The sequence below is a fragment of the Tamandua tetradactyla genome, chromosome 5, assembly GCF_023851605.1.
Source record: "Tamandua tetradactyla isolate mTamTet1 chromosome 5, mTamTet1.pri, whole genome shotgun sequence".
NCBI classification, from domain to species: domain Eukaryota; kingdom Metazoa; phylum Chordata; class Mammalia; order Pilosa; family Myrmecophagidae; genus Tamandua; species Tamandua tetradactyla.
Window position 1 is genome coordinate 42,863,470 of NC_135331.1, and position 21,428 is coordinate 42,884,897.

Sequence of the window (21,428 nt, forward strand, 5' to 3'; positions counted from 1 at the left end):
CATCGTCTCTCCAGCCACACGCACTCTCAACCCCAGACTGAAATGGGCACCTGGTCTGAGCCAACTGCAGCAAGATGATGTCTGAGTCAGCTCTGAGAAGTATATTTCTATGGATCTAAAGATGAAGCTCCTGAATGGCATGTGGTCGAGCTAGAGCCTCCACATAGTGCCAGGTAAGCTGTCTAGAGTCCTGGATTGAGAGCCCCTGAAGCCCCATACAACTCTGGCTATTTTACCCATCCTGACCCAGGTCCCTGGGTCACCACCATGAACAATTACGCGACGGTGCATCACCGTCTGCTGGTGATGACACTGGCTTGGTGATGGTGGGTGCAGCCACCAATGGCGCATGACCACCCCTCGTGTTCGTATCATGTTGGCGCAAGAGCTGGATTAGTCTTTTAGTTGTGTGCTCAGACCACCCGACTGCCCAGCTTCAGTGGCCACTTCAGGTAGGTATAAGTGCTTTCGTGGGCCATAGTAGGCACTCTTTGAATGTTTGAAAAAAGATTCGTTTTTAACCTACATCTGTTGTTAAAACCAATCAGTATTGTCTTTCTTGTATTTGCAGCCTGCTTTTAAGATTGGGTATATAATTTTTGCATTAATCATTTCCTAGTCTTTTTTAGAATTTTCGTTTCTCTCTTTTATACATTCTAGTCAGAAATACCTTACAAATTCCATACGTTAAAGCTGGTAAGCACTTCATTGACTGTTAATCCTGATTTTTGCCAGTTTTGCAGACAAAATGACTCCTACCACTAGGTGGCAACAACCAGCCAAGCACTGTGGTAGAACTGAACTAAAGACCAACACAGAAAGGCAACTCAAACTATTTAGCTTTGTTTTTCCTTTCCTTCTCATTGCATTTACTGAGTAAGGGGAAAATCCACTCATAAATCTATACTTCTATTCTATTGACATCCAATAATACCTTATAACTAATGATTGAGACATAAGATCTAATCAAATTTTCAGTGGAATCTGACGACCGCTATATAAATTTTACCTTATGAAATGAATGTGCCTGAAAAGTCCACTTCTGATACATTTGCTCAACTCTTTAACTGTGATAATCAGTTACCTTTTTAATTTACCTTAAATATTAATGTCCAATTCTATTTGATATAGCTCTCCCCCCCAACCACCACACTCCCCCCTAATTCTATTCCCTGCCCAACAAGTCAACTCAAGTTTTATGGTTCAGTTTGTCGTTAAATTGTTTCTTTCTTTCCTTCCGTTTTCATGGCCATGCAGTCTTCCATGATGCTTTTGATAGCTCCCACGTTTCAACTTTCCCTCTTTCCCCTTTAATTACAATTAACAATTTCTTATTAGCTTAAAAAAAAAGAAAAGGAAAAAGAAAAAGCAAGAGAGCTTGCTAAATGATACAACGCTTTTCATTGTGTCTACTTTCTCCTGAAAACCCCAGAAGTTTACACAGATTGCATTTGCAAAAAAAAAAAAAAAAAAAAAAAAAAAAAAAATCAGTTCATTTTGTCTTAGACATTAGGCTATATGGAATCCCTGAAGCTGGGTATTGTCGTATAGGAACAACTTATACTATATGATGTGGAAGGACTTTGTGGATCATTTCTCTCCCTACACTCATCCTATTAAAGGTTTGTCCCTTGTGTATTTAAAGAGAAAAACATTACCTTGCTACAGCTAAGCAGAAGATTGCATTCTCCCTTGGAGTCTTCCCACTGTGCTCCGAGAACGCCGAGAAGGAGGATTTTAGTAAAGAGCCAGCACTGGGCATTGCATAGTAAAACGATGGGTGTGAATATCCCACTTTTGAAACCGGAGGAAGGGGAACTTGGGGAAGATATGCATTTTTTATTACTTTTTTACTAGCTGTGGCAGTACATTTTTTCTCATTTTTTTGTTGATGGCTCTGTAATTCAGAGAACTTATTTGCATCTACCAGTGGAGGAAATTTGAGGGTTGCTCCTCTTGTGTCCTGCTGTGAAACTGTCAAAAGGTTGACAGGTTTCCTGCTTGTAGTTTGTTCCCTGAGGGGCAGTAACTTGCACATGGTATTTTTTGAGTCCTTGTGTCCAGCTTTATGCCAGCTCCTGGAGTTCATTTTTGGTTTGGTAAAACCATCCACCATCACAGTGTCACCAACTCTTGCCCCAAAGACCCTTGCTCCATAAAGTTGGCTTTTATTAAGGCTGTGGCTCTGAGCTCTGAGGACCCACTGTTTTGTTTTAATATAAATCCTCATAGAAATTGAAATTTTTGGAAAGGAAACTGTGGACCACATTTTACTCAGCAAATATAATACACAGTCTTTATGCTTGTGTTTGAGTGTGATGTTCAGGGGAATCTGTCCCGCTGCATTTTTGCATTCCAGGCACAGCACACTGCAGTTGACAAAAGCCTTCAGAATCAACAGTTGGCCTGTTTCTGCAGCTGCGTGAATGGGGCATTTAGAGACATCTGCGTGAAGGGCTTCATGGCACCACGTTCGGTAGGGGTGAACACCCACTGCTTCGTGGGGCCTCACACCTTGCTTCAGTGCCCATTCGGTGAGCTCAATGTATCCATAAAAGGCAGCGATGTACAGGGCTACCCTTTTCTGATACCTGAATAAGTGAAACAAGTGGGAGTGGGGGTGGTTAGTAGTCCAAGAAACAAACAAAATAGCTACATAACGATTCATGAAACACTCTTGAAATGTTTATTTTCCCCTAACTTGTATCCAAAATGTTTTTTTAGAAATGGCATCTATGTACTGGTTAGATTTCACAGGTGATATTTCTACACATTATCCTACTATCACATGTAAATAATTCTAATTTCCTTGGAGTGGTTTTCTTTTTTATGAAAAGCAAATGCTCAGGAAAGATATCAAGCTTTATAATATGTTTTAGTCTGCCAAAGCTGCCAGAATGCAACACACCAGTGATGGATTGGCTTTTAATAAAAGGGAATTTAATTAGCTAAAAACTTACAGTTCTTCAGAGGAAAGGCAACTAACGTTCTTCTGAGTTTCTCTCTTACACGGGAAGGCACAGGGTGATATCTTCTCTCCAGGCTTCTGAGTTCCAACAGCTTTCCCCCAGGCAATTCATTTTCGTATCTCCAAACATATGGGTTGAGCTGCAAATGCTAAGATGAGGTGTGCAGGGCTGCTTGGGCTGTGCTGCCTTGAGCTCTCTTCTGACCTCCCTCTTTTAAGCCTCCAGCTAATTAAATTAAACATTACTCAGCACAGAAGGCACGCTCCTTAACCGACTGCAGAGGTAACCAGCAAGAGATGAGTTTCACAGGCTAAGGATTCAAGTACACAGTGACAGAACCAAGCACCATCACCTGGCCAAGTTGACACCTGACCCTAACTACCACACATTTTTAAATGGGAAAATATGGGAAGAAATTCAGCACATTTAGAAATTTGAAAGTTTTGTGTGTTTCGTCTTTTCTAATAATCCTTATTTTCTGATTTCTTAAAATTGCTACTGACTTTGATCCCACCCACAATGCATGCCCCTCCCTATTGCCACCAGTGCCCCCTAACTGGTCTTCCACCTCCTCTTGTCTCCCCTTCGGGCTCCTCCTCTTACAGCACTCAGAGTGATCTTTTTATTCCAGAAATGAAGGGTCCCTATCCTCTGTTTCAAACTCTCCAATAGCTTCCCGCAGTAATTTAAATTCAAACTGCTCCCCTTGATCCACATATCCCTTTATCATCTCCCCTCTGACCCCCTCTCCACCTCTTTCATTGCACTGGAGCCAAACAGGCCCTCCTGTTGTCTCTCCAACACCTCAGTTCACCTCCATCCCAGGACCTTTTGCACTTGCTTTTCCTATGCATGGAATGCACTTTCCCCAGATCTCCACAGTGGCTGCCCTCTTCCAGTTGGAGCACAGCTCCACCGTCACCTGTTCAGAGAGGCTTTCCCACCCACCTTAGCTGTAAAGCATCCTTCCCCCCACTAGACATCACCCTGCCCTCAGCCAAGTCACTCACTATCCCAAAACATCTTAAATTATACTTTCTGCTTATTTACATGGTTATTATTATTTGTCTCCTTCTTGAAGGTAGGAAGCTTATTTACTGCAGTATCCCTAGTCCTTAAACAGTTCTTGGCACATTGTGAGTGCTACTCAATAAATAATTTTTGTTTGACTTGAAGACGTTTTAAGTAAAATAATGAGATCTGAGAGGCTCTAAGCTTTCCTAATTTAACTGCGTATAAAAATATAAGTTCTACACTAAGAATCTATTGCCCAAGAGCTATTATTTTTTAAGCCTACTAAAATTTAGGAGTGTGTGGAGAAAGGCTTTTATAATTTACAAAAACTAGGAAGTTTAGGAAATTTGTCTCAGTGGACTATAAATGTACAATGAAAAATAAATTTAAGTAAAGTACCAGTAAGAAAGAAATTATACTTCTAGAGTCCTATGTAGTTTTTAGAAGTTATTAAGATGATAGGTATAGATTTGAAAAGGGAGGTATGCCAGTTTGAATCTGTGGTGTACCCCAGAAAAGCCATGTCCTTTAATCCTCATTCAATATTTTTGGGTGGGAGCTTTTTGATTATCCATGGATAATCATGGAAATATGACCCACCCAACTTGGGTGGTAACTTTCAATTAGATGATTTCCATGGAGATGTGTCTCCACCCACTTAAGGTGGGGTTGCTTACTGGAGCCCTTTAAGAGGGAACCATTTTGGAAATAGCTTGAAAGCACACGCAGCTAGAGACCTTTGGAGATAAAGAAGGAAAATGCCCCCACGGGGAGCTTCATGAAGCAAGAAGCCAGGAGAGAAAGCTAGCACACTTTGCCATATGCCCTGAGAGAGAAACTCCGAACTTCATCAGCCTTTCTTGAGTGAAGGTAACATCTTGTAGATGCCTTAATTTGGACATTTTCATGGCCTTAGAACTGTAAACTTGCAGCTTAATAAATTCCACTTTTTAAAAGCCATTCTGTTTTTGGTGTACCACATTCTGGCAGCTTGCAAACTGGAATAGAAGGATATGTTTTTGTAGCCAGTAAATGAGAGCAAAATGGGGTAGTACCCAGAATATTAGAGAAGGAATGCTGGCTTTGAGGACATGGCTATAAATCAACACATAATAGAACAAAGCAGAGACATCACAAAGCAAGCACAACTGTATTGTAACCTAAGTAAATGTAATAATAGATCTAAATAAATATATTAGGCATAAATTGGGTAATCGGTGAAGGCTGTTCGGAGAAATGAGAGTTAGGCAGGTAAACTTGGACAGCGTTCTTCTAGATACTATCCAGAAAACCTTCTGGGTATTGAAGATGGAGGTAGCTAGCCAGGCATCAACCAAAATATACTGCATGTAGCTAATTCTCCTGCCCCTGAGTGTGTATTCAGTCCACCATATTTTGAAGTGTCTGCAGCTCCCCATGTAATTTTCCTACATAGGAAAGATGTTCTTCCAAGAGCATGTGGGTCTCTGAGACTCCCTGACAGTGAGATTATAACTCATTAGAGTTATCAATTAATACATAGACATTTGGGTTCACAATTAGTTTCTTTTGAAATTCGGCCTCTCTAAATGTGGTCAGTTCTCTCAGTCTGGGGGTAAGAGCCCTTTCCTGGATGAACTGGGAAAATTCCTCCTGAAATCTCTTGTCACCTGGGCAACTGTCCTTCCCCTGGCAACACAGGGGTCTTAACACACATCTTTCCTTCAGACATCTATAGTGTGATGAATGTGTCCAATAAGCACTTCAAACTCAATATGTTCGTGACTAAATTGATCGTCTTCTTCTCCAAACCTTGTCCTCTTCTGGGGTTCCCTTCCTGAATGAACACGCCTTCCGTCCACACCGTCATTCACACTGGAAGACTGCATGTCATCCTTGTCTTCCCCTTCCTCTACCTCTTTTCCGTACCTGATTTGTTACTGAGACCAGCTGATTCTTCCTCCTAGATGTATCTTTGCAATCTATTCTACCTCTACTGGTTCAGCCCTAATTCCAGACGTATCTCTTGACTCTTACCCTGCCACCCCGCCCGCCTCTATTTCCCACACTGAAGCCAAAGCCAACTTTCCAAAGCACAGATCTTATGATGGCCCTTCCCTACTTTCAATGTCTTCCCACTACTTGAAAGATAAAGCTCTGATTCCTTTGCATTCCTACAGGGGACTGTATGAGCTGGCCTCTTCTTATCTTTCCAGCCTCCACTCTTGCCAGTAATTCATTCTGTGATCTACCATGCAGTATTTCTTTCAGTTCCATGAATTTATTCTTTTGTCTCTAACCTTTCTACATGTGATCTCATTTGGAACATCCCTTTTCCTCTCCTTCCCACCTACCTGAGTACCTATCCTTCCAGTCTCAACATAAATTTCCCTTTCTCAAGAAGCTTCACCTGATTTCCCATTCAATTAATTGTCACTATACATTCCCATATCACCCTGCACTGTGTCCATGTTCTAACACTTTTCACACTAAATGACACCCATAACAACACCTTATATCTTGCTTGTCATGTGCCAGGCACCCTTCCTAGTTTCTTATGATTAAGTCATTTAACCTCTGAAACAGTTCCATGAGATATATACTATTATTGTTCCCATTTTATAGAGGTGGAAATTGAGGTACAGGGAGGTTATAGAATTAGCTCATGTTCACACAGCTTAACACTGGAGGAGGTGGGCTTTGGACTTTGCAAGATGGGCACTGGAGTGCATACTCCCAAACATTCTGCAATTTTGCTTATCCAAGAATTAGCTATTTGTTTATCTGTTTCTCCTACTAGAATGTGAGTTTGATGAAGGTAGGGACCATATTTTGTTTACTGGTATATTCTTAAGTACTTGCACAGTGCATAAGAAGTGCTCAATAAATATCTTTTGATTGGCAAGAGGAATAAAAAGCACATTTCAGTCTGACCATTTGCATTCTCTGAGCACCTAGATTCTATTTAAAGTTTATGTCTAGTGTAGATGGTTAAACATATGAGCATGGAGTTGAATTGTCAGTCCTAACCTTGCTAGCTATGTGGGCGTCTTCATGTTTAAAACAAGATAAAACAATATCCACTTAATAAAATTGTTAAACATATAAAATGAGGTAATAAATATAACAGTGTCTACCTCAGAGAGAATATTCAATAAACATACATTATTAAAATACTGCAACACAACTCTTTCTTTGGATTCAGAGCATGAAAGAAAGAACTATTGCTATCTCAAAGCAGAAATTAATTTTAAATATTTGAATGTTTTATAAAATTTTGAAAGCTTTTATTTGAATCTCTTACGTCATAGAGCCCGTAGAGCGGCTGGTGAGTGTGTGGACTTCTGCAAAACATGATTGAAACACCCACGAGGGGGCACTATTCTAAAATACTGATGAATTAAAACCTAAAGGATTACGTACTTTATGCATTTGGGAAGCTCCTAGTTGCAGAAACACATATTTCCACCTGCCTCTCAGAGCCAATCTGCCTCCACTGCCCCAGATACACATGCTGCATTATACGTGTGGCAAAAGCATGAAATCTTTTATTAAATGCAATTTGAGAAATTACATGTGAGTTTAAGAATAGGTGGCCAGTGTTTTAACCAAACAGTCTGTTGTGATTTTTAGAATAATTGAATATTAGAGTTGATACTTTTTAAAAGTATCAACTTTTAAAAATAATTAAAAGTCTGACATCCAAACGAAACTGAAACCATCCATTTAAATAATGGGTATGTCCTGAGGGACATCTACCTGAATTGTAGTATACTACCAAAGGCTGTCAGACTTGGTGGCATCCCTGCCTGTCTTGCTGCAACAAATATCTCAAAAACATCTGTTTAAAACATGCTAAATGGAACTAGCATGCAACATCACTCTAGCTTTAGAATGAATTGCAAGCTCGAGGTTCTAGGAAAGTTCAGTAAACAATACTCAAATTAATTTAGATTTGCTTTATCTCTCATACTTGAGTATTGGTCCTTCTTCTGATAAATATCGTTGAACTTTAAGTTTTTGTCCCAGGAGACAACCCATCAGAAATTCCTTCCATCCATCCCAGACATCCAAGCGGAGTGTTGTACCTGGAGATCAAGACAGGCAGTTTATGGTTCTAATCCATCATTGTGGTTTAGCAATCCATTAAACTCCTAATGATAACTTTTGCTAAACAGAGGCATGAGATAAATGCAAAATGAAAAGCAGCCTTGGAAAAAGTAGACACCAGGGATGTGATTTTTAGCTTAAGCATTTAGCTTGGAAAAGTCACTTCTGGGTACTTCTGTTTTCTCATCTGTACAATGATTGTGTATAATACTGAAATATTTTTGCGGTTATCTTAACACAGTCCTGTGGATATTGATTCAATGCTAATATATAAATTATTATGTAAATTTAAAGCCACTATGTTGGACGAGAAAACTAAGTTTAGTGGCTGGACAAATGGCTTTCTTCAGCTGTTTGCTTATGAGTGGGCTGTGGGTGAAACTGAATACCTGCCAGCTAATCCTCCAGTTTTATGCTTCACAAAATAGGAATAATTCTGCCTCATGAACATGAAGTAATTCACTGCTGCTGGAGAATGTATCTGTTGCTTGTCAAAAGTCTACCCTCACCTGACCTCTTTGACACATGCCCTTTGTCCTTCAGGCTGGTTTTCCAGGATTCTTTCCTCAGCTTTCTGCTCTTTTCATATTGTACATTTTCCAAGAATAAAACCCAAACTCCTCCCAGGGCCTAAAGTCCTTTCCTGATTCAAATGCCATATTCTCACAGAAGACGGCCTCTTAGCCACCCTAGCTAAAGCAAAATCTGCCATACCCATCCCAATTACTCATAATCCCATGACCTTATTTTAACGTCTCCATCTCTCCTCTCACAAATGCCTGAAATAATTTTACTTGCTTCAAGATTTCTTTTGCATGGCCCCACTAGAATGCAGCGTTCTTCAGGACTTGGCATAGAGCCTGGCACTTGGTAAGTGTTCAGTAAATTTGTTGGTTGATTATGTGGCCATCTCATTGATACTAATGGCTTCATTTACTGTCAGTGTCACACTCCCAAATCTAAATCTCTAACCTAAGCCTGTGCTCCAGCTTGACTGGAGATACTGCCCATCTGAGTGATTGCACTCCCACCCTATCTAAATGACAACTTGTCGTCTTTCCTTGCTGTATTAGTCAGGGTTCTCCAGGGAAACAGAACCAACAGATCATATGTATATGTAAATATCATGAGATTTATTATAGGAATTGGCTCATGCAACTATGGGGATCGGCAAGTCCAAATTCTGTAGGGCAGGCAGCAAGCTGGGAACTCTGATGAAGGTTTTAATGAATTCCCCAGTATAAGCTGGCTGGCTGAAATAGAGATGGACATTCTTCTTTCTGACTGCTAAAATCATCAGTTCTCACATTAAGGCCTTAAACTGATTAGATGAGACTGCACTCATTGCTGAAGGCAATCTCCTTTGTTAATTGTAGACATAATCAGTTGTAGATTCAGTCAACTGACTGATGATTGAAATCCGCACAATACTCTCACCATACCAATCAGGCCAATGCTTGCTCGACCAGTTCAACTAGACACCATAACCTAACCAAGGTGATGTGAATTTAACATTCACAACCTACAACCTGCTTTCCCTCCTGCATTCTGTGTCGCAGTAAGTAGTACTATTATCTTCCGTGCTACTTAAACTTGAAATTTGGATGAGTGAGTCCTCATCCCTACCTTTTGCTCATGTCTTACATCTAAACAATTGCTAAGGCCTGGCAGATTCCCTTGTAAATATTTAGGAATTCTGTTTCCTTGCCTCTATTTTAACCAGCCTTGCCTTATTTTAGGCGTAGATAATCTCTTACTCTCCATCTACTTCATGAAGCTCCCAACAGGTGCCCCCTCCCTTTCTTCAGGTTTCCACTCAAATGTCGTCACCTTTCCTATCTAACATAGCTCCCTCAATCTCTACCATAACACCCCCTATTCCTTTGTCCTGCTTTCTTTTTCCTCATAGTCCTCACTTCTATTTAAAATTAGATATTTTTCCTATTTACTTGTTGATGCTTGCCTCCCACATTCAAATGCAAGCTCTTAGTGGGAGGGATCTTGCCACTCCTACTCATAGCCCTATTCCTGTTTTCTCAGGCGTGCCTGGGTCATGGTAGATGCTCCAGTAAATAAATAAACATTTATGTATTTATTTTTAGTTTTCATCCATTCTTGTGGGCCCTGTTTTAGCTATGCCCTTGAGTTGCAAGGTGATCCTCAGGAAAATGGGATTTTATTATAGGGATAGGCAATGACTAAACCTAGCGTGCATTAGGAAGAAATGCACACCTCAGGATGGGGTACTCCCCATCTGTCTCATGCCCTCTCTGTCTCTTTACCCTAGGAGCTCTTTCCATGTCTCTTTGTGTGTCTTTTTCTCTCTCTACTGACAGGCTGCCTCTGCTTACTCATAGTTTCGGTCATATCATAATTTTGACGAGCATGCAACATTGGCTTCTATGGTTCAACCCTACTTCAAGACACCTTTCAGTTTCTGCTCTTGCTGCTAACCAACTTCATGTCTCTGCATTTCCCAATTTGAATACACAAGACTAATCATAATAATTTATATTAATAACAGATAACATTCATTGAATGCTTATTATATGCTCTGCACTGTGTAAAGTACTTTACACGAATAAACTAATTAAAAACCCACAACAACCCTACGTGATGGATAGTGTTATTAACTTCATTTCACAACTGAGCAAACCGAGGGACCAAAAGATTAAGAAACCCGTCCAGGTTTTATACAGCCACTAAGGAGTGAATCTAGATGCTAGACTCAGGCAATCCGGCTTCTGTGCCCATGCTCCTATCATCTGTCATACTTCCTCTCCAAGCAAGAATCTGATTGGTTCATCTGTGATGGTTGATATCGCTGGACTGCCTGTGGACTGATGGCATTTGAATGAAAATATGGTAACCTTAGTAGTAGGAGCTGGACATATGGATATATATGGATATATATATATATATATGGATATATATGGATAACTTGGCTTATCCATATATATCTTCAAGATCATAAACATGGTAGGTCCATGTGGTAGTTAGATTCAGTTGTCAACTTGGCCAGGTGAAGGCACCTAGTTCTGTTGCTGTGGACATGAGCCAATGGTACGTAAACCTCATCTGTTGCTGATTACATCTGCAGTCGACTAGGAGGGATGCCCGCTGCAATGAATGATGTTTGACTTAGTTGGCTGGTGCTAAATGAGAGACTCAAAGTAGCACAGCCCAAGCAGCTCAGCATACCTCATCTCAGCACTCGCAGCTCAGCCCAGGCCTTTGGAGATTCAGAAAGGAATCACCCCGGGGAAAGTTTTTGGAACCCAGAGGCCTAGAGAGAAGGCCAACAGAGATGACCCTGAGCCTTCCTACATAAGAAAGAACCTCAGATGAAAGTTAGCTGCCTTTCCTCTGAAGAACTAACAAAATAAATCCCCTTTTATTAAAAGCCAATCCATCTCTGGTGTTGTTGCATTCTGGCAGCTAGCAAGCTAGAACAGTCCATAATAAATAATTAGAGTATGAAGGGAGGGAGGAAAGACAGAATGGGGGAAGAAAAGAAAGGAGGGAAAAAAGAAGGCAGACAGCCTCAGAACTTTGGAGCCATATAAAGCTTCTAAACCTTGCTTATCATTGTTGGCTGAGATTTTGAACACTAATCATCTTAGAATCACAGAATGCTGAGATCAAAAGATTCTATAAGACCAATCCACTCAGATGCCCCATTTCATAGACTACAAAGCTGAATCCCAGAGAGGCCCATGAATTGCCTGGAGTTACTTAGCAAGCTGGGAGTAGAATTTGCCCCTGACTCAGGACTCTTTTGAATGCCTAGAAAGGCTCTTTGTTTCAGTTGTTTTTCTCTTGCTTTCTGCTTCCCTCTCTTTTCCTTCTTGCTTTCTCTCCATACAGGGAAACACATCTAAGTAGACTTTCTCCTGATAATCTCTCCGTTTCTGGAGGTTCTATATTATAATCTGTAAACTTGAAATAGGGCTTTTCCTCCATTACTCCTTACTCTGGTCTTGGATTTCTTGACTTTGGCCTTGCTTTGCTTTATGAGTTGATTCCCACTGGCTTTGTGCTGGTTTACTCGTAAATTCTGACCTGCATTACTGGCCTCATCCCCTTAACTTGCCACGACCCTGAAAACCTGGCCTCAGCTAAGAGAGTTCGCTGTTCTTCCTAGAAGATTCCAGAATTATGCTTTAGAGATGAATTAGTGGTTCTGCAGCTATTCCGTAGAAATGCCTTGATAGACGTTCTCCAAAATATGGATCATACTCATCGACATAATAGATCTAGCTTCTCCAAAGCTTATTGCTGTAATTAAGCTTTCTTATAAAGTGTTTAATTCCATTGGGTAGCACTAGAAATAAAGGACTGTAACAACTGTCTCAAGTACAGTCATTTTATCTCCTAGTTTAAACTATTTCTTAATTTATTGTGAAAGTCCCTCACAGATGAGCACTGGAAAGCTTTGGCCCTGTGCCCAGACTTCTTGCTTCTCCACCGTTGAGGTCACACAGCCTCCATTAAGGACTGGCCTGGCCCAGGCCCAGGGACCAACCCCAATTCCTGTAGGAGGGAACTTGTTAAGATTTTAGGCTAATAGCTCAGAAGTTTGGTGGGAAGTAGGTGTTCTGGGTCATTCTGCTCAGATGTTGTCTGTGTTTTAGTAACTTGCCTATTTCTCCTGACCAAGTGTCTGTCTTGTGCCCCAGAGAATGAGTCCCAATCATCCTGTCTCTATTGTCTGAGTTTCCCTGGAACTGAAGTCCCTACTCTGAACCCTCAACCTTCTGATTAGGTTTCCGTTCCATGTTAGAGCCTTGGAGGTTGACACCCAGCTTGTTTAGTGTCCCATCTTTTTATCATTCATTCATTGCCTTGGTGCTATGTTTCATTCACCAGATCCCTGATGGATCTCTCTAACTCACCCTCTGCTTTCTTCGAACTTACCAGTCATCAGTTGCAGGTTCATCTGACTATAACGAGACCCCCACCAGCAGGACTTTTCTGAAACTAATCTCTCCCCCGTTGGATGTCTATAGACATGTTCTTCTGGGCCCCTCTGTCCTTTCCTAAGTGGTTGCCTAATTTCAGGGTCTCCATTATTTCCTAGCTCAACCTTGTACAGCTGACTGAGCCCTGATTCTGAAAACAATGAAGACTATGCAATATAAATTCTAGTCAGGGGTGAGGTACTTCCACCAAGCCCTGTATTTTATATTACTTTAACTCCCTGACTTGTAGCAATTATTACAAAATGGTGTAACCATCGATTTCAATTCCTTCAATGAAAGAGTCCTAATTTTTCAAGGAACAAAAATAACAATGACAGAGTTTTTCTCTTAATGCTTAACTTTTGAATATCCAGAGAAATTCTTAGCAAGCTAACTAGCACCATTTGTTGGATAATTGTTCCATCTCTATGGATTTGTAATGCCTCCTTTGTCATATGTTAAATTCCTTCATAAATAGGGATTCTGTGGTAAAATAGAAATTTAATTGAAAAATTGGTTGTTGCTCCAGAGAATACAACTAAAATCTATTACTGAAATTAAAGTAAAATTAATGAGACTTGAGCTGCAGAGCCCCTTACTGCGTGAGCCTTCTACTGCTCTATTCTTAATTTTGTATTCTTTTTTTTTTTAAATGAGGACTCTCCAAATTGTATGACCTTTACAAAACTTGGATCTATCCACTCTCCTTGCAAACCAATCTACCATACCCAGGCACATAGAAAAGCAGGTATAAACAACAGTAGCTAATTCTAGGCAATTGCTCCCCACCTTTTCCCCATGTGTTTCCTGTCTCCCTCAACTGTACCACAGGGTCAATATCTGCCCATGAAATTTGGACATTTTCTTCCTGAATGTGGAAACCATGAATAAGAGTGGCAAGGTCTGAGTCTTGTTCTTCATCTTGAAGATATCAATGCTTTAAGGAAAGCAAACAAGACTTTGGCTGGGCTTTTAGATCCTTCTTACCTTGTAGTCAGTCTATGTATCCAAACACATGAAAGGAGCATCTCTAATCATCCCAATTTACATCCACAGTGTGCTTTCTGAGTGTTCATTTATAAAACAACACCATTAAGTTGTGATTTAATTTGGAAATGCCATGGATTGTAAGCCTTCATGGTTGCCTATGGAGAAGAGAACTGGGTAGCTGGCAGGCCAGGAGACATACGGAGATTTACCATCATACATAATTTTATACTCTTGATTCTTGAACCATGTAAATGTATTAGGTATTTTACAATAAATAAGTAAATAAAATGAATTGATGGCATATAAAAACCCAAATTTCTAACTTCTCTTGAAAAGCCAGAATACTCAGTATCAAAGAACCCTAGTGCTGAACAGTGGCTGATATCGAATGTAACGGGTAGTACCAATATCAGCCTGGTAATCCCTGAGGGTGTTGCAGTCGTACATCTCCAGTCCCCGAGGGGTGCGGAGACAGTAGACACTCACGGGGAAGCCACATCTCAGAGTCACCAGTGTTCTCAGATCAGACACTTTTTTACCAAGAAGGGAAATGCTTTCCATGATTGGCACCGTCTCTTGGGTTACAGCATTGAACACATAGAGCGTTGGCTTGTCTTCTTCCTAAGGGAAGAGGAATGGATGGAACTCATGGGTAAGCAGTGTCTAGAGGTCAGGACAAGTGGTAATCGGTTCCAAGGGGGGGCTTTGAGCACCTCTAGGTCCCATAACACAGATGTGAAGGGCAAAAGCAAAGCTGCCTGAAAAAGCAAAGCTGCCTGATGTCTGGTCTTAGGCTAGCTCTTCTTTCCTGAGCATATGACTATCCTCTAGCTTTGAATAAAGGGAAGGAGACTGTGCAGGGTATGTGATTCTTCTTACTTCATATTTAGTCTTGGACCACAGACACAGAAGAGGAGTGTTTCTAACTTACACCATGATGCTTACAGAGGAGTTAGTTTAGACAGGGTTTCCCCATTTTGTTGCAATCTAATTTGGAAATTCTGTGGAGTCTAACCTTTGAAGACAATTTTTAAAATCCTTTCGGTGAGATTATCGCTAAGGAGTGGCACTGAGCTCAGGGTGGGAGGAGAGTTTTCCTTATTGTTTTAAGCTCTTCATTTTGTGTACTGTTTGGCTTAAAAAATATTAATGATGAGTATTTACTTTTGTTTTAAAAATGGAAGTAGTAAATAAGTAAAAAAAAAAAGCTTACTCTGTTCCTTTTATTTTGCAATCTTAAGTAGGAAAGCAAGTGGGATTGAGATTTCTGAAGTAGAAATTAAAATGGAAAGTTTGGGGGAAATAATAATTGTTCTGTTAACAACGTTAAATTAGCCAAATCAAAAACTAAAAACAAACAGCAAATGAGGAAAACAAGGTTGGGGGGAGTGAGGTGAGCAAAGAGGAAAAGATTAACATTTTCACTTTTCTAAGAAGAAAACGAAACTGGATTTACTTCCTCTTTGGAAGATTCATGATGACAATGTTTTTCTTCAGTGTCCTGTTATTGGTTTGGCAGATGTTACAGACAGTGCTACCACAGAGAGCTACAGTAGTGCAGGATTCTCAGAGGCTTTAAGCAAATTCAAGAAGCTGGCAACTGGCCACAAGATGTCTCATGGGTGTTTCAACTCGCCACTGATCTCATCTTGGCCCCATTCCGGATACTCCCTTCCCCCTTTCCTCCCTCAGAAATTTGTTCCTGGTTCCTCCAGGGGCCCCTGCCTGCTGCAGGCTTATACTAGATTAAATTCATTCCTCTCTTCCCAGATGACACAGTGCCATAATCTAATCTACACATAGATTTCTGATGAGATTTAAAAGGCTGCAAGGCTCTGATCTAGAGCCCATTTCAGCAAATCTCAAATAACCAGGAATAGTTGCTGTAGCTATCCTCGCTTATCAGGGGTATAATGACAATTACCATAGACCGTCTGGATTAAATAACAGGAATTTATTGTTTTACAGTTTTGGAGGCTAGAAGTCCAAAATTAAGGTATCAGCAGGCCATGCTTTCTCTGAAGTCTGTAGCATTCTGGTGGTGTCTTGCCAGCAAAGCTTAGCCCAGTCTCTACCTCTTGCATGGCCACCTGTCTCCTTTCATCACCTTCTGTGGCCTGTATTTCTATGTCCAAATTTCCTTTGCTTCTAAGGACTCCAGCATATTGAATTAAGGACTATTCTGATTCCGTGAGGCCTAATGTTAACAGGATCTTCAAAGACCCCATTTACAAATTAGTTCACACCCACAATGCCAGGGGTTAGGATTTGAACGTGTCTTGTGGGGGACATAATTCAATCCTCAACACTGGCCCCTCTCCCACTGCACTTAAAACCAGCCCAGCAAACTGAGCAACCTGTGCCTAAAGTATAAAGAACAATTTTTCTCAAAACCCTTTCATAAACCCACTCAACAAAAATTAGAAAGACATGAGAATGAGTCCTGACTCCATCAGGAGGGCAGCGTGAGACACTTCAGGTCTCCATGTCCCCATAGAAGCTTTGAACAACTGGGAAGAACTGGTTTTCTGAAACATCTTTCTCAAAGCTCCAGAAAATAGCCAAAAGACTGCAATAAGAGGCCAAGTGCTAAAGCAAGAAAAAGGCTATTTAAAAGCAGTAGGATCCCCGGGCACCTGTCTGGTCCCTCACACATTCCTCAGCCAGCTTGGTGCAGCTCAGGCTCATACTCCTGGCATAGCTCCCTGGTCCTGTCTCAGGAGGGAGCAGAGTAACTCCTGTGCACATACCAGGACCATGTATGTCTTGTCCGGTCTGTCTGTGGTGGCCTGAAGGACTTGCCATCCCAGAACTTACCCTGGGTGTAGAAAGCAGCTCAGAGAACTCAACTAAAGAATGCTGTGGGAGAGCAGACAAGTCGTGCTGCCTTGGGCAAGGGATCACTGATGGTAGGACACATTTTCCAGTGCCTGGGACCATGAGGAAACTGTTTCCTAGGGAAGAAGGATGTTCATATACATGTGAACAGAGGAATTCTAGGGCGGATGTGCATGCCCGAGATCAGTTTCGTGAACAAAAAGGATCAGGGTGGCCCCTACACTCTGCCCTAGAGCTGTTCTCCAAACTGTTTGTATAGAGAAGCCCTGAAGGAGAGCACTTGCCCTAGTCAATCTGCAGATACTGGAAAAAATGTTTTCTTTGTTTCTTCTTCTTCTTCTTCTTCTTTTTTTTTTTTTGTCTCTGAGCTCCTGGCAATCAAGAAAAGGTCTGTTTTAACACTACCTGGATACAAACTTAAGAAACAGATACCTCAGAGTCTATATTCTAGTGATAATACATTAAAATATCAAAATGTCCTGGTTTCAACAAAAGGTTATAAAACACACAAAGAAACAAGAAGCAATGACCTGCACAAAGGAGAAGATTAAAGCATTAGAAATTATCATTGAAGAGGACAGACCTGGGACATATCAGACAAAGATTTTAAAAATTGGCCTTAAATATGCTCAAAAATGCTGATAGAAAACATGGACAAAGAACTAAAGGACATCAGGACAATGATAGATGAACATAAAAAATATCAATAGAGAGATGGATATAATGAAAAGAAACCAAACAGAACTGAAGACCATGGTAACAGAAATTTAAAATTCCTTAGAAGGGTTTAACAGCAGACTGGAGGTGGCAGAAGACTCAGTGAACTTAAAGATAAGATAATTGAAACCATTCAGTCTGATGAGAAGAAAGTGAAAAAGTGAACAGAGCCTGAGAAACCTATGGGATACCATCAAGCAAACTAATACAGACACTATGGAGTCTCAGAAGGAGAAGTAAGAGAGAAAGGAGAAGAAAGAATACTCAATGAAATAATGGCTGAAACTTTCCAAATGTGACAAAACACAGGCCCTCAGGAGATGCTATGGAGAGTTCTGCAGATTGAGAGGAAAGGAGAAAATGGATAGAAGCTGCATGGAGAAGTTCCAGTTAGAGAAACGACAAGGGTAAATGTAAGTGCCAGTACTTTTGTACTCTTGAGTTGTAACTCCACTTTTACTTCCTACAGGATCTAAAATGCAAATGCATAAAATGCAATGATAAATCAGTGGTTTTGGATGGATAATGTAGAGACATGGGATTTGTGACAAGAACTACATAAAGGTGGGGCAGTCAGAGGGGTATAGGAACATAGTTTGTGTATGCTGATAGAGTTGTTGGTATCAAAGGAAACAAGATTATTATAGATTTAGAACAATAAATTTAAGCCTGCCGTGAATGCAGAGAAAATATTGGAGAATATGTAAGCTCATAGAGACAGAGGTTGGGGGAGGGACAGGGGAAATGGGGAGTTAAGACATAGCAGGTGTAGGGTTTCTGTTTGGAGAGACGGGAAAGTTTTAGTAATGTAAGGTAGTGAAGGTACAGTGGTTTTGTGAGTGTGATGAATTCCGCTGAACAAGAGTGGTTGAAGTGGGAAGGCTTATGTGGTGTACATGTTCCCCCAATTGAAAAACAAACAAAAAAAGGAGATAGAGCAACCAAAGAGACAATGACAATTAAATGTATTACACAATCCTGGATGGGATTTAGCAAGTGGGGAGAAAAGGCTCTAAGGGACATTTGGGGGATATAAAGAAATTGGAATATGGACTGCCAATTTTATATCAGTGTCAAATTTCTTTAACTTGGTAACTGCACTTAAGGTGGATACATAAGTGAATATCTTTGTTCTTTGGAAATGTATATGGCAGTATTGTTTTAGTCTGCTAGGCTGCTAAAATGCAGCGTACCAGAAATGGGCTGGCTTTTAACAATGGGAATTTATTAGTTTACAAGCTTTTTGTTTCCATGGTTTTCTTTCTGTTTTTGTGGCTTTCTCACTCAGCCTCTATTCATTTTACTTAAAAAGGACTCCAGTAGGAGGATTAAGATACCCTGAATGAGGTGGGCCACATCTTAAACTAAGACCCTACTCTCCAAAAGATCCCACTTACATGTAATGAGTCCACACCCCCAGGAATGGATTAGCTTTAAGGATACAATTTTCTCAAGTCCATAAAGGCTCCAAACCACAACAGGTAATAATAAGTGTTCAAGGAGCATGATGTATACCACCTATACTCAAGTGTTTAGAAAATGAATGGATGGATAGATAGACAGACAGACAGAGACAGAAAATGATATAGCAAACATGGTAAAACGTGAAAATTGGTGGATCTGGGTATGGAGGTGGGTGGATTGGAGTATGTTGCAATTTTCCATTGTGGATTTGTATTATTTTTGTAACTTTTCTGTAAGTTTGAAAGTATTTAAAAATAAAATGTTAAAAAAGAATTAACATATAGGATTCACCCTTTCCTTCTAACATGCTCAAGCTTTCCATAAGGCTGCCCAAGCAAATTCATGTAATAGTTATGGGTAGACAGAAATTCCTACAAAAAACTTAATAAAAAGAGAGTGGGAAGGGGAGAAAAATTGCATTTTATGTTATAACCATGTGTTATTTCTTTTAAGATTACTCTAATTTGTCTTTAGCCTGTGCATATGGGGGTATGATACTAATTTATATTATTTGGAATTAAATGCAAACAAACAAAATAGCAAATGCCTAAGCCACTCTTTTTTTTCCCCATTGTTCCAAAGTGTTTTTTTTTTTATTTCAAACTCATTGAAAGAAATAAAATTATATTTAAAAACAAAATAGAATAATATCACAAACTGAGGGAACAAAAAGAACAAGTTAGTACCTTTTCCTGAGAGGCATATCTAATAACTATAGAATGGGTTTTCTCCTTCCTAACTTTTATCAAATGGAAAAACAAATTTCTCTAATTCTAAGGCATCAAAAAGCACACCGAGTGATAGAAGTTAAGTACAAGGTTCCAAGTCCTATAATGGGGATTGGAAACATTAAAAGCTGCTAGTTCCCATTCTTTTTTTTTTTTTTTTAGAAATCATTCCATTCTACATATGCAATCAGTAATTCTTAACATCATCACATAGATGCATGATCATCATTTCTTAGTACATTTCAATCGATTTAGGAAAAGAACTAGCAAAACAACAGAAAAAGATATAGAATGTTAATATAGAGAAAAAATAAAAAAATAATAATTTTTTTATTATTATACAAACAAACAAACAAACAAAAAACTATAGCTCAGATGCAGCTTCATTCAGTGTTTTAACATAATTACATTACAATTAGGTATTATTGTGCTGTCCATTTTTGAGTTTTTGTATCTAGTCTTGTTGCACAGTCTGTATCCCTTCAGCTCCAATTACCCATTATCTTACCCTGTTTCTAACTCCTGCTGAACTCTGTTACCAATGACATATTCCAAGTTTATTCTCGAATGTCGGTTCACATCAGTGGGACCATACAGTATTTTTCCTTTAGTTTTTGACTAGACTCACTCAGCATAATGTTCTCTAGGTCCATCCATGTTATTACATGCTTTATAAGTTTATTCTGTCTTAAAGCTGCATAATATTCCATTGCATGTATATACCAGAGTTTGTTTAGCCACTAGTCTGTTGATGGACATTTTGGCTGTTTCCATCTCTTTGCAATTGTAAATAATGCTGCTATAAACATTGGTGTGCAAATGTCCGTTTGTGTCTTTGCCCTTAAGTCATTTGAGTAGATACCTAGCAATGGTATTGCTGGGTCGTATGGCAATTCTATATTCAGTTTTTTGAGGAACCGCCAAACTGCCTTCCACAGTGGTTGCGCCATTTGACATTCCCACCAACAGTGGATAAGTGTGCCTCTTTCTCCACATCCTCTCCAGCACTTGTCATTTTCTGTTTTGTTGATAATGGCCATTCTGGTGGATGTGAGATGATATCTCATTGTGGTTTTGATTGCATTTCTCTAATGGTCAGGGACATTGAGCATCTCTTCATGTGCCTTTTGGCCATTTGTATTTCCTCTTCTGAGAGGTGTCTGTTCAAGTCTTTTTCCCATTTTGTAATTGGGTTGGCTGTCTTTTTGTTGTTGAGTTGAACAATCTCTTTATAAATTCTGGATACTAGACCTTTATCTGATATGTCGTTTCCAAATATTGTCTCCCATTGTGTAGGCTCGCTTTCTACTTTCTTGATGAAGTTCTTTGATGCACAAAAGTGTTTAATTTTGAGGAGCTCCCATTTATTTATTTATTTATTTATTTCTTCAGTGTTCTTGCTTTAGGTTTAAGGTCCATAAAATTGCCTCAAATTGTAAGATTCATAAGATATCTCCCTACATTTTCCTCTAACTGTTTTATGGTCTTAGACCTAATGTTTAGATCTTTGATCCATTTTGAATTAACTTTTGTATAGGGTGTGAGATATGGGTCCTCTTTCATTCTTTTGCATATGGATATCCAGTTCTCTAGGCACCATTTATTGAAGAGACTGTTATGTTCCAGGTGAGTTGGCTTGACTGCCTTATCAAAGATCA

The 21,428-nt window shown here is 39.8% G+C and overlaps 1 protein-coding gene across 1 annotated transcript in view; it reads right to left on the reverse strand.

Moving 5' to 3' along the window:
• Window positions 1-1,654: 1,654 nt before the first annotated feature.
• Window positions 1,655-21,428, reverse strand: part of ANKUB1 (ankyrin repeat and ubiquitin domain containing 1) — a 43,949-nt gene continuing 24,175 nt past the window's right edge. The window contains exons 3-5 of the mRNA XM_077159133.1: window positions 14,428-14,644; window positions 7,936-8,050; window positions 1,655-2,591 (exon numbers count right to left, since the gene is read on the reverse strand). Coding sequence (XP_077015248.1) covers window positions 1,655-2,591; window positions 7,936-8,050; window positions 14,428-14,644 — 1,269 coding nt within the window. The remainder of the gene's footprint in view (window positions 2,592-7,935; window positions 8,051-14,427; window positions 14,645-21,428) is intronic.